The sequence below is a fragment of the Durio zibethinus genome, chromosome 4, assembly GCF_047325235.1.
Source record: "Durio zibethinus cultivar Kanyao isolate XHJ-2024 chromosome 4, ASM4732523v1, whole genome shotgun sequence".
NCBI classification, from domain to species: Eukaryota; Viridiplantae; Streptophyta; class Magnoliopsida; order Malvales; family Malvaceae; genus Durio; species Durio zibethinus.
The window spans coordinates 2457736-2470660 of NC_143165.1; the positions used below are offsets into that span (position 1 = coordinate 2457736).

At 29.6% G+C, this 12925-nt stretch overlaps 1 protein-coding gene and 1 pseudogene across 2 annotated transcripts; both read left to right on the forward strand.

The window, feature by feature from the left end:
* The first annotated feature begins 886 nt into the window (after positions 1–886).
* On the forward strand, positions 887–1216 carry LOC111287794 (uncharacterized). The gene has a single exon (XM_022878466.1). The coding sequence runs from the start codon at positions 887–889 to the stop codon at positions 1214–1216; it is 330 nt and encodes a 109-aa protein (XP_022734201.1).
* Positions 1217–10225: 9009 nt separating this feature from the next.
* On the forward strand, positions 10226–12300 carry LOC111288324 (UDP-glucuronate 4-epimerase 6 pseudogene; annotated as a pseudogene). Its single transcript, XR_016341355.1, has one exon. The product of XR_016341355.1 is annotated as a UDP-glucuronate 4-epimerase 6 pseudogene (transcript).
* The last annotated feature ends 625 nt before the right edge of the window (positions 12301–12925 follow it).

A 12925-nucleotide genomic window follows, 5' to 3' on the forward strand; every position in this document is an offset into this window, starting at 1 on the left:
GTAGCAAAATATAGAAAAAAAAAGGGAAGAAAAGAGGATTTTGTGTAGTTTCGGTCAAGTAATTTGATCGAGGTCAATATATTGTCCGATTAAGTTGAAATTTTATCAATGCGTCCATGACTCATTGTTCTTCAATCTGAACAGTGGTGATCGGGTTTTGAGTTTTTTACCTATTGATTTTGTGGGTGTTTGTTAATCCATAAATTTGCTAAGACTTTTCTAATTTTTTTTTGCAAGATTGTTTCTTTACCAAGATTGTTTAATTTTAAGATATTGTGGTTATATACTTCTAATTTTAGCTAGAGATACATTTTATTCTTATTATTTTGATAATAAAGATTATTTGTTGCTGCCCATAATTTTTACTCCCCATTTTGAAGAGGTTTTCTACGTAAATTGCTTGTATATTTGTATTTACGGATTAGAGATTTATTTATTAACTCTATTTATTTAATTTTTGCTAAATTCATACAAGAGATGGATAATTTGATTTTTTTGCTATGTGAGATATTTTATTTGAATATTGTTTGAGATTATTTTATCCCATCACCTAGTTCTCTCAACGGCTTTCTTGAATCCTAGAGCTTTTTTATAATTAAAAAGCAGCATTAGATCATACGGGACACATTGATCTATGCGGTAGTGTGGTCGGTCTGGCTTGCTTGCAATGAAAAGGTCTTCAAGCAAAAAATCATCTCAAATGACTACATGTTCAGCTTGATTTGTACTAGGCTTGCTTGGTGGATAAATGCTAAGTACCCAGAACTAAACCTCTCGTAGCTATACTTCATTTCTAGCATTCAGGATCTATCCATCCTTTCTTACAAGAAGCAATGTAGGAAGAATGCTGCATGGTCTTCCCCCTGAAGGAGTTTGAAAAATTAACATGGACGGTTCGGCAATTGGCAAACCTGGATTGGCAGATGTTGAAAGCATCATCCATGACTGGAAAGAGAGAGTTTTACTTATGTTTTCCAAGAACATTGGTGTCAAAGATTCGAATCTGGCGGAGCTGTTAGCCATGATAGAAGCTCTGACTATTGTGGCCAACACCAACATTGATCAGCCCCCAGATATCATTATTGAAAGCGATTCTAAAGTTGTTACAGTTTGGCTAAACAAGGTCAGTGATTGCCCTTGGAGGTACAATGAGTTACTGAATAGGATGTATAATCTTTTTATTAGGATTAAAAATATTTTGCGGATTCCCTTGTAAAAATGGGAATGCATAAATCTTCTGATTTTGTAGCGTGGCTATAACAATACCTTATTCCTATGAATAAATATTTTAATTTTTTTAAAAATATATTTATATAAAATCCTAATAGAGTTTTCATCAAGATGTTTATTGGGTTAAGGACATATCACCTAACCATATTGACCCAAATAATTCGTGTAAAGCCAATAACTAAATCAATAATTTTAACTTACTTAGATTTACTTGTGTGTTACTAAATGTATCGGTCTGATTTATAAACTAAAATTTCAATTAATAGTAACTCACAATTATGAAAATTCTAACATTTTAAGACAACATTAATTAAGATATTCAATTAAAAAAACAATTAATTTTTAAAACTATAGTTCTAGCTGATTTTTTAACTTGATGTGATCACAATTTTAGTTAATAGAAACGACATATCTAGATATGATTTCGTCCAATAAAATCATCAAACATCGAATCATGACCGCTTTTGTACCATTTAGTGCCTAAGAAATACACCTCAATTTTTTCTTCCCTTTCCATCGCTATCCCTACTTGAGCTGCCAATACATTATAAGCAAGGTTCTCGAATACAGTACTCTGCCGACAATTTTGTACGGAGTGAGAGAAAGCAAAACGAGTGACGTCTCTTGTATTTTCCATACTGTACATAGACACTTTACAATTGGAAATGCGTGTGGGATTCCCATTTATTTAATTTGCTAAGTAATGTTGGTTGTCTCTCTAATGTTGGGAAATATCAATTAGGGAATACTACAATAATTTTGTGTCATTAATTCATGTTAATTGTGTTTATAAAAATGGTGATATTTTCCTTTTTTTATTATTGGAGGTAATTATGCTAATAATTCATTTTTAATTTTGTTAACTTATTAAAGAATTTTGATGAGGAATTGAAGACATGAAAAATATTTTTAGCTTGACTTTAGATATTGAAAAGATTAACTATATGAATGGGGATGGTGGCTAGAGTTTTTCATTAAAATAATGAAGTTTCTTGCTTTTGGACCACTAAAACTAATGCCTCTTTTTAAGATAGTGACTTGTTTTTACTTCTACTAAAATAAACGTGATATTAACCAAATTCTCTTTCTTTTTTTCACCATCTTTTTATGTAAATAGAATTTGAAGCAAAGATATAATGATTATTGGTTGGTAATAAACAACTTTCTCAATTTTTTTTTCTTTTTCTTTATTATTTTGATTAAAAGGAAAAAGATATTCATTTGTGTAATGTTCCGTACTAAACCAGCGTGATCAAGAGCCAATCAAGATAATGAAATAGAAAATAGATAATTTGTGTACTGTTCCGTACTAAGCCAGAGGCACCAACGGCTTGAGGTGGCAAATCTATCCGACATTATCTCGTCTAAACCCGATTTATAAGGACAATTTTTTTTTTCTAATGAAAATCAGGTTTTGATCAAGGTCAGTCAAAACAAATATTTTTAAGATTAAAGTTGAGTTTTATACGGTTTGGTGTGTGTGTGTGTATATATATATATATATATATATATATATATATATATATATATATAATATTTTTTATTATTAATTTAATTTTATATTTATATATTATATTAATAAAATTATTATTTAATATTTTAATTTAAAATATTATATTTATATATAATTAAAATGTAATTTATATCAAAAATAATATTTTATAAATATTATAATAAATTAAAATTATTAAATTAATTTCAGATCTAATCAGATGTAATTTTAAACATAAGAGAGTCAAGTCAGATTTAATAAAAAAATAATATTTTTATGTTAAGTCTAGTCTAACAAAATTCTTTTTTGATCTAATCTATTATTATCTTTACTAAAAGCTGGTCCAAATAGTAAAAGTAAAAATTTAGATAAGGATTATTAAACATTTTCATCGGTTGATCCATGGACATGAATTTTCAAGCCTAACATGATATGACTCAGCTCGGAAATATGTTTTATTGTTAGATAATTAATTTTATTACTTTTTAATCCAAAAATATATGTAAAAATATAAAAAAATCAATGTAAAACTATTTTCTAATATTTGAATAATAAATTTAAATCAAATGGGTTTGAATAGGCTTTGTTGGGTAGGGTGGGTTAGGCTTTGGGCAAGCAATTTGAAGTGTCTATCGGATCCCATTGGATCCATCGATACGTCTAAAGATTATATATACATTGGATAATAGTGCATACATTATATTGATTTTTAAAAGATGAAATGATGTTTATTAGCATGAGTAACCGTTTTATATCATTATTTTTAAAATTTTTTATATTAGATGATATATTCATTTATTATTATCCTCGTTTTTTCAACTTAAAACATATCGATCCTACCCAATTGAGGTGGGTTTCGTTTTGACATCCCTTGCTATTAATTAGTTAGCCCAAAAGTCAATATCGATGCGTAATCAAGTTTTATATATATATATGTTAAAGTTTGTTAGACCTTGCAACCTGGCCTTCACACCCTATTTCACCTAATGCTAGTAGCCATTCTTTTTCAAGCAATGAATAGTACTTTAGCATTAGTATAGTGACATACTAATCATACCTATAAACAGGAATATCATGTGAACCTGTCTTAATATATATTGATGATAGATATATATAGATATGAAAAGGAATTTCATATCGATTTAATCTTGCTTTTAAACATAACAAAACTTGGAATTAGGTAGTCGATCTTGTCAACGGGAATATAGGGGAAAAAATTTTCTATTTTTTTTTTATCTACTTCTCGAAATGAAAATTTTAAAGTAACTTCGTTGGTTAATTACCTACTTCAATTAAAGTGTGTCCAACTCCCACGAGTTCTTTAGTTTTTACTACTTGCCATGTTTGTATGTGTTTATCTTCTTCAAACAAGGAGTTGGATAGAGAAATTATTTGTCTTTGTGTAGCCCAAGGCCATTGAGTCTCTATATATATCTACTCAAAAAAATTCTTGTAATATAGAAATAAAGAGCTCATAAAGTGAACAAAATTTTTTTTATTTAAAAAGAGAGAAATTCGAACTCAATTTTTTAAATAAGATACATACACACTAATCACCACTAAACTAAATGTTCGGGTATAAAATAATTTCCTTTAATGTTATATTGTGAAACCCAAATTATGAAATTAACCTAGATAATCGAACTTTCTAAGTGTGATAGGTAGCAGATTTCCCATTTAGAAAAAAAAGGATATTTTGGGGAAAAGCATGACAGCATGCTACCCAATTACAATTTGCAAGTAGGAATTGGAATCACTTAGTCCCACCTATTACTTTCATGACGTTGCCACAACTAATATGGCAAAATTGGTCAGATTATTGTTGGCTCCACTTTGTCATCTTCTTTTGTATGCTTTTTCAAAAGCATTACAAATAATAATTGAGTATATTCTCCAAATCGATCATTACAAAACGTACAACACTTATATTGCATCACTTTATATACATGCATTCGTATATATGCCTGTAAGAACTTTGTCTCTCTTTCTTTCGAGATTGATTTTCAACCCTTAAAGTTTCATAAATGACACTATTAGAAGAATTGAACGAAATGGATGTTGGGCAACCGATTAGATGATTACTATAATCATAAAAACATTAACGAGCACTTGGTTTAGAATGTGTAGTAAAAAAAAAAACCTACCTCCCTCTCTTTTCTAGAAATGATAAATTAGTAAGTTTCTTCGTCCAGTTTGTTTGTCTCTGTTTGATTTTTGTTTTTTTTTTTGGTCTAAAGCAGTCTATTTCGTTTGATTTTTTTTTTTTGGTCTAAAGCAATCTATTTCCTACCATTATTTTTAAATTCTTCAGTCTGTAAGTGGAGAGATAGTCGACTTTCTTAGTGCAAAAATGAAAATAATATTTTCAATTATGGCAGCAACTGCTTTTGGTGAAATAGTTGACTGTCATATTCAATTATGGCAGCACTTTTTTGGATTTCAAGTTCGATCCGAAGTTTATCGTTGACGTTACTTTAGAATATTTTACTCATATAAGGTAGTATATATCAAGCTCCCATTACAACTTATATATAGTAATGCAAAATTTAATGTTCCAAAAGGAAACAAAAGCGCACCACATAATTTCAAAGAAGAAATTTGTCGAAAAGAAATTGATTCCCAATGTTTCAAAATCCAACCACTTTAATTAACAATTTGAGCTATTCATCAACTTTGGTCAAAGTTGGTACGATAGTTTAATAGAAACGAAGAAGATTTTGACAAAAAAAAAAATGCTGGAACAACGGTTTGCGCGTTCAACCGACAAATTCACTGAGAATCATATTTGGATATGATCTAACATTCTTATCCATTGAAGAAATCATGGCAAATGCCATGACCCACATGTCCATTGCCAATATTTTAGCATCCAAAGATTTTGTTATTTGGATTTGTTCTAAGTTCTTCAAAAGCAATTTCGAACTTGATTCAACCTCATTACCATATTTTTAAATGCTTTCCATGAAGTGCCAACCACCCCAAAAGCACATAATCATTTCAATATTATTCTAAAATGATATTTTGGTACTTGAATTTCATCTACTAATGATTTTCATACGCTAGTTTCCTACTAGTTTTACAAAAAGGAGACTCATCTCTCGTATCATATTGAAAATGGAGTTGAATTTGACCATAAACGTTGAATTTGATCATAAATGCAATATCAAAAAAAGTATATTAAAATTTAGTTATATGATGAATTCATTATTTTATTTTGTAAATTTAATGAGTTTACTTTCAAGTTGTCTTTAAATCAATTTGTTAATTAACTCAAAATTAGGTCTAAACAAACTTGTAATTATAGAAAGAACTCCTTTACATGTGTGATGGGAAGGATTCATATCACATCGTAAATATTGTTTTATAATGGAATTCTAAAGATCCAATCAAAATGCGTATGTGACGTGCTAGAAATCTTTTCATTATCCAAATGAAGAAAAATCTATAAATTTTGCATATTAATGTAGACCCTAAATTTATTTGCATTATTGGAGATAGAAGAATGTGAATACCTATTTAAAGTCAAAGTATCAAAGTGGGAATTGTAGATTAATAATGTCTTGCCTTAATTTTTTTCTTAAATTGGGGTTTTGGCATAATTTTATTATATAGTTCTATATTCTTATAAAAATATCTAATAATAATTTTATAATTGCATTTAAATCTTTCTCATGGGATAAAGAGACCGACGTCCCACGCGGAATGATAAGGGACCGGGTGACCACGAAAAGATTTAAGTGCCCTTTGGGACTTTGGAATCTTCCCTTATATTTTCCCACCTAGCAACTTCCACCGGCGGGATAAGGACACTTTGTAGGACCCATGTCCTACATCAGACCTTGTGGGTTTTTACATTTATCACATTAAATTTTTTTTACCATAAGATTAAAACAATTGAGTATATATATATATATATTTATTTATTTATTTGGAGTTGGGAGAGGTTAGCCCCAAGAGATCTCTCGTTTTGTTCATCGAAAAAAGTTGTAATGAAAACGACCTTCTTGGAAGCTGCCCCTGCATTTCTAATTTTATATATATATATATATATATATATATATATATATATATATATATATATATCTCTTTGGAGTTGGGAGAGGTTAGCCCCAAGAGATCTCTCGTTTCGTGCATCGAAAAAAGTTGTAATGAAACCGACCTTCTTGGAAGCTGCCCCTGCATTTCTAATTAATTACAATAGCTGCTTCATGGAATATGAAAATCCATGTTATTTGATATTATTAAAAATATTCCGCCGTTAAGATATTGTTATAGTGATCGATAACAAGTTGTAAACTTGAAATTTTAAGTTTCAATCTGAAAATTTAAGTTAAAATTTTTATGTGAATTTTGTTTTCTTTTATATTGATTTTTTTAATTGTATATAAATTTATTGATTAATTTATTATTTAATTTAATTTATCAAATATTTATATAAAATATAATATTTGATTATGATGATAATTTTTTATTAATAATTTCATAAAAAATTTTAAAATGCCCGTCAAATCAATATTTATAAGAAATAAATATTTATAAAATTATATTTTAATATTTAAACATTAAAAAAAATGCTATTAGTCACATTATTTTTGTTCCATCACATTTGTTCCTCTGATGTGACAATAATTTATTAATTTAATTGTAATATCTCATTTATTAATAAACTAACTTATCCGTGACCATAAACTCTACTTTTGAATTATCCAAGAACCATACGCAATTTCATAAAGTACTAATATTTTTATACAAAACTAATGAAACAAGTGGCATGGCGGTTTAATATTATTTGTTAGTAATTGAACAATGAAATTTAAGGTAAAATAGAATTATTCTAAAAAATTGACACTTTAAAAGAATAGTAAGAATACATTAATAATTGTTTGAAATCAAACTTCTTATTCAAAATTAATGTTACGAAGAGAATAAAATATTTATCATTTCATTTTAGGATTTTTATATTATATTCATATCATATTTATTTTCAATAAATTTTTTAATTTATTTTTATCTTTATTTTCACATATATTTAATAGGTATAGGTGATCCTCACACCTATAGCTTTAAAAAAAATAAAAACTAAAATTTATTTTTAATTTTTTTAATTTTGTATACTTAGATAGTTTTTTTATAAATATATATTAATATATTTTTTCAATTAAAAATATTAATTTTAATTAATTTAAAATAATAATTTATGTTAATTAATAAAAAATTTATTTACTAAATATATATAAATATATATATAAGTACGAACATGGGGCATATGTTACATTATCCATATCTATTCCCGTTCCTAATAAAAATTTAATATCATATTTATCTCCATACCCATTTTCACAATATATTATCTATCTACATCCTCATTCAAATAAAAAATTAAATTTTTCATTAAATAATGATAAAATTAACATTCTTACAACCATTACTCTTAACAACAATTTGAGATCCAAAGTTTTTTTTCGCTATCTATATAATGTTTTAAGAATGGGGTGGATTTATTATCCAAGATCATAAAAGTCAACCCCAATAACCCATCAGTAAAAAAAGGCCTAATCAGATTGTTATATAATTGCAAATCTATATATGAGATAGCATAATCAGAAAATTTTCGTTGTAAGGAATATTTTTCTCACTTGTTTGAGTATATTTTCATTTTTATTCCCCAAAAATGGATGCTTAATTATTAAATAGATCTGTAAATAATATATTTAATTAGCCTTAGATCGAGAACATTCATTAAGTTGTAGTCAATTTGAAGCAAAGACTCTTATTCAAATCAAAGTCCAATTCATTTACTAAAAATATTATAATGAATCTAGATCATGATTCATGAATAAATTCAGGGTTTCCAAGTCACATTCCCATAGTTAATAGGAATATAAAATATTGTTTCTCCTAAAATCATTTTCATAAGTGATAAAGAATTACTGGGGGCTATAAATTATTTAGTTTTCAATAGAATGGAAAATTAATTTCCAAAAAAGCTGCATTAAAAAATATGACCCTGCCAAACACGTTTTCAGAGTCACTATAATTTGGTGAACTTTTTCAATTTTCAAATAAAAATCAAAATATCAATATCTATTGATCCAAGTGATAAAAAATTTAATTTTTTTTAAATAAAATTTTAATTTCAAGTTTTGTGAATGAAAAAATAAATTTAAAAGAACTTGCTTTTTTTATGAGATTTGACATTGCTTAATTTTAAATTAATTAAGATTCAAAATGATTATCATATACTAAAAAATTTAAAAAAAAAAATCAAAAGAAGTATACAACTATTTTCCAAAAAAGAAAAATTTGTTTCCAGCTCACCAATAAAAAGAAAAATTGAAGTCATGATTGAGACCAACGACACGGCAAGTTTCTTGTCTCGCAGCACCAAAATATAATTTCTATATTAGATTAAAGTAATTAACTGTACCTTAGATACCGTAAAAATGACATTTTAATTTTAGCATTAAAAAAAAAAAAAAACAAGTTCAGAAGATTAATCAAAACCTAAAATTCTTTGTCGGTTATATATACATTGACAATTAAATAAAATATAAAAAGAGCACGCAGGTTTAGAAGCTTTTATTAGTGGTTGACCTAAGTTATTAAAGAAATCAATATTCATTGTTGCAACATGTTTTTCCTCTAATTTTTCAGTTCAAATCGAAAGCTTCCCTAGAAAATGCCTTGGAAAACATTTATTATTGTTCAAATTTTGTCCTAGTTTAATTTTCACTTTCTGTGTGAAATAAGTTTCCTCAAGGGTTGGTCCATTATTAGTTGTTGTTATCCTTTAGAAAAAGAATTTCAAGATTCGAATCTTATATATACAGAAGATTTTTTTTTTTTTTAATACCAACAATAGAAGATTGAATTGATGGATAAAGTCAAAGACACATCCACTAGAATAGCAAGCCTCAACCCTAATTTTTTTATGACTCCAATGAAGTTGAATCAAAATTATTTGAAGTGAGTGATGCTACATCATAATCTAAACTTTTTTGGTCCCAATTAACTTGGTATATTGTTACATATTGATAAAATTAAATTGAATTTAAAAAAGTTATTTGAATAGTTTAAATTTAAATAAAATTAACTTAATTTGATTAAAAAAATTAAAAATTTAAATTTGTTACACTCAAATGTGAGTTGATCAAAACTTGAAACTCCTCGAATCCGAATAATTGAAAGACTAACCAAAACAATTTGAGCTTAACAACTTGAAACAATGCTCTTTTTAATAATAGTTCAAGAATGAAAGTAAATGAAATTTACGTGGTCATGGGAATGGTGATGGAGAGTTGGGAGTCTTGGTCTTCACATTGCAACACGTGCGGATCACATGGGGAACGGATTTTGTATACAGAAGAAGATAGCTGGCAAATATCATATCTCTCCCATTTGCATAAAAATGCATTGATTTGAGAACACATTGTAATTACCAGTGAAAACGAGGGGCATTTTCTCATCCCATTAATTGCCCACTTTCCATCTGTAATGTACTGAAGCATTTTAGTTAAAAGAAAGAAGCCAACCAAAAAAAGTGGTCTCCAGCCAACACCAACACCGACCCCTTGCCCCCTTCCTCGCTCTTTCTCTCCTTTTTCTTCCATTTTTCTTCTCTATCTCTCTTTATAATCTTCCATCTGCACTCTTCACAACTTCAGGGCTCAACCTCGAAGATCAAGCTCTCTTCTTTAACACATTGAGCCCTTTTCTCTCGAGTCCCCTCATCTCCTTTCCTCCCTTCCCAAACGAAAGAAAGAACACCAAACAAAAAATTCTACCGAAACCAAAACCAAAGACAAAAAGAAAACAAGTTTTAAGAAATGGCTATACCACCAGACACAAGCAAAACCGTGAAACTAGAGAGATACAATAGCTATCTCCGAAAAATTCACAGCACAAAACTGCTAAATGCTTCTTCTAAACTTCTCTTCCGAGTAACCCTTCTAATTGCTTTAGTCTTAATCCTCTTCTTTACCATCAATTACCCTCCTCTTTCCGATAATCCCCACCATGTCCCGCCTCACCAACATCACCACCGCCACTACAGCTTTCTCTCTACTTCTCTTTTCTCCACCACCTCCCCCGGCGGCGCCGCCTGGGAGAAACAAGTTCGTCACTCTTCCACCCCACGTAGACCCAATGGGTTCTCTGTTTTAGTCACGGGCGCCGCCGGGTTCATTGGTTCCCACTGCTCCCTCGCTTTGAAAAAACGAGGCGATGGGGTTCTTGGTTTAGACAACTTTAACAACTACTACGATCCTTCTTTGAAAAGAGCCAGGCAAAACCTTTTAGCCAAGCGCCAAATTTTCATTGTCGAAGGTGATTTGAATGATGCACCCTTGTTAACCAAACTCTTCGATGTCGTACCTTTCACTCATGTACTTCACTTAGCAGCTCAGGCCGGGGTACGTTACGCCATGCAAAACCCACAATCGTACGTGAGCTCGAACATTGCAGGGTTTGTTAACCTGCTTGAGGTAGCCAAAGTAGCCAATCCTCAGCCATCCATTGTTTGGGCCTCTTCAAGCTCCGTTTATGGACTCAACACTGAAAATCCATTCTCCGAACGAGACAGGACAGACCAGCCAGCTAGCCTTTACGCTGCTACCAAGAAAGCAGGAGAAGAAATTGCCCACACTTACAACCATATTTACGGTCTTGCCCTTACGGGACTACGATTCTTCACTGTTTATGGTCCCTGGGGAAGACCTGACATGGCTTATTTCTTCTTCACTAAAGATATTCTACAAGGTAAATCCATTGACATTTACCAGACGCATGATCAAAAAGAGGTGGCGCGTGACTTCACATACATTGACGACGTCGTGAAAGGGTGTCTAGGGGCATTGGACACGGCTGAGAAGAGTACCGGAAGTGGTGGCAAGAAGAAAGGTGCAGCTCAATTGAGAGTTTACAACTTGGGGAACACCTCTCCGGTCCCTGTTGGTAGATTGGTTTCAATCCTGGAAGGATTGCTAAACACCAAGGCCAAAAAACATGTGATCACAATGCCTAGAAATGGGGATGTGCCCTTCACACATGCCAATGTGACCTTAGCCTATAAGGATTTTGCTTACAAACCCACCACAGATTTGGCCACGGGGTTGAGGAAATTTGTAAAATGGTATGTTAGTTATTTTGGAATTCAGGCGAGGGTAAAAAAGGAAACTCAGCATACTGATGAACCCAATTAGAAGATTGATCTTCATCATCATTCACATGGTTGGCCTTTTTTTCCTCTCCATCCCTTCAATTTCTTTCTATTTTCCTTTTTGTTTTTTTGTTAATTGAATTCTGTCCTTCTTTTGAAGTTACTGTTGTGGTCCTATGAAGTAAAAAGGGTCAAACTGTTGCAGTTCATGTAGCACACAGATTTAGATTTGATGATATAGAAAATGATAAATGTGAAAAAAAATAAAAAAGACAATTAAGAAAATGAGAGGTGTAGATCTTTGGAGATGAGGTGGAATAATGTGGTAAGGTCTGCTAAAAGAGAGCAGATCTTCACCGTTGATTTTCATATAAAAAGAAAAAAATTGTGGTTGAACAACAATGATGATTGATGACAACAAGACTCTTTTATATGCATTTTTTTTTTATTTTGTTATATTGATACTAGGACATGTTATTATTGCCTTTTAGTCTTTGTTTTGATCATTATAAATTTTGCTTTTAAGGAATGCAAGAGCAGGATGAGATGAGGTGTAAATTCATTATTTGCATTAGTGAAGCTTTGATATGAATTAAGATGGAGTAGGGATTGTCTGAAACAGTATCTTTTGGGAAATCAAATTCTCCGATCCTTTTTAGGTTCATTTGAATGAATAAGTTGTGTTGAGATTGAAAATAATAATAAAATTTATTGTAATTGTAATTTAAAAAAATTATTATAGTTATGATTGAAAAAAATTTTAATAAACATTTTATATTAACTTGATCTCATTGAAATTGACATTTTGAATTTAATTAAAGATATTATGAACTTAATCGCATTGTGTTGAAAATACCATAGAATTTAAATGATTATTTAATCAAAATGGATCATGAGTGAAATGAGAGAGAAAGGCACCGGTGGAATTATTTTTTATCCAAAATAGTAAATTGTAATTAATATATTTATATAATAATAAATAAAATTATTTATTTTATTGATGAAAAATATTTAAAAAACTTTTGAAAATATTAAAAGAAATTTGT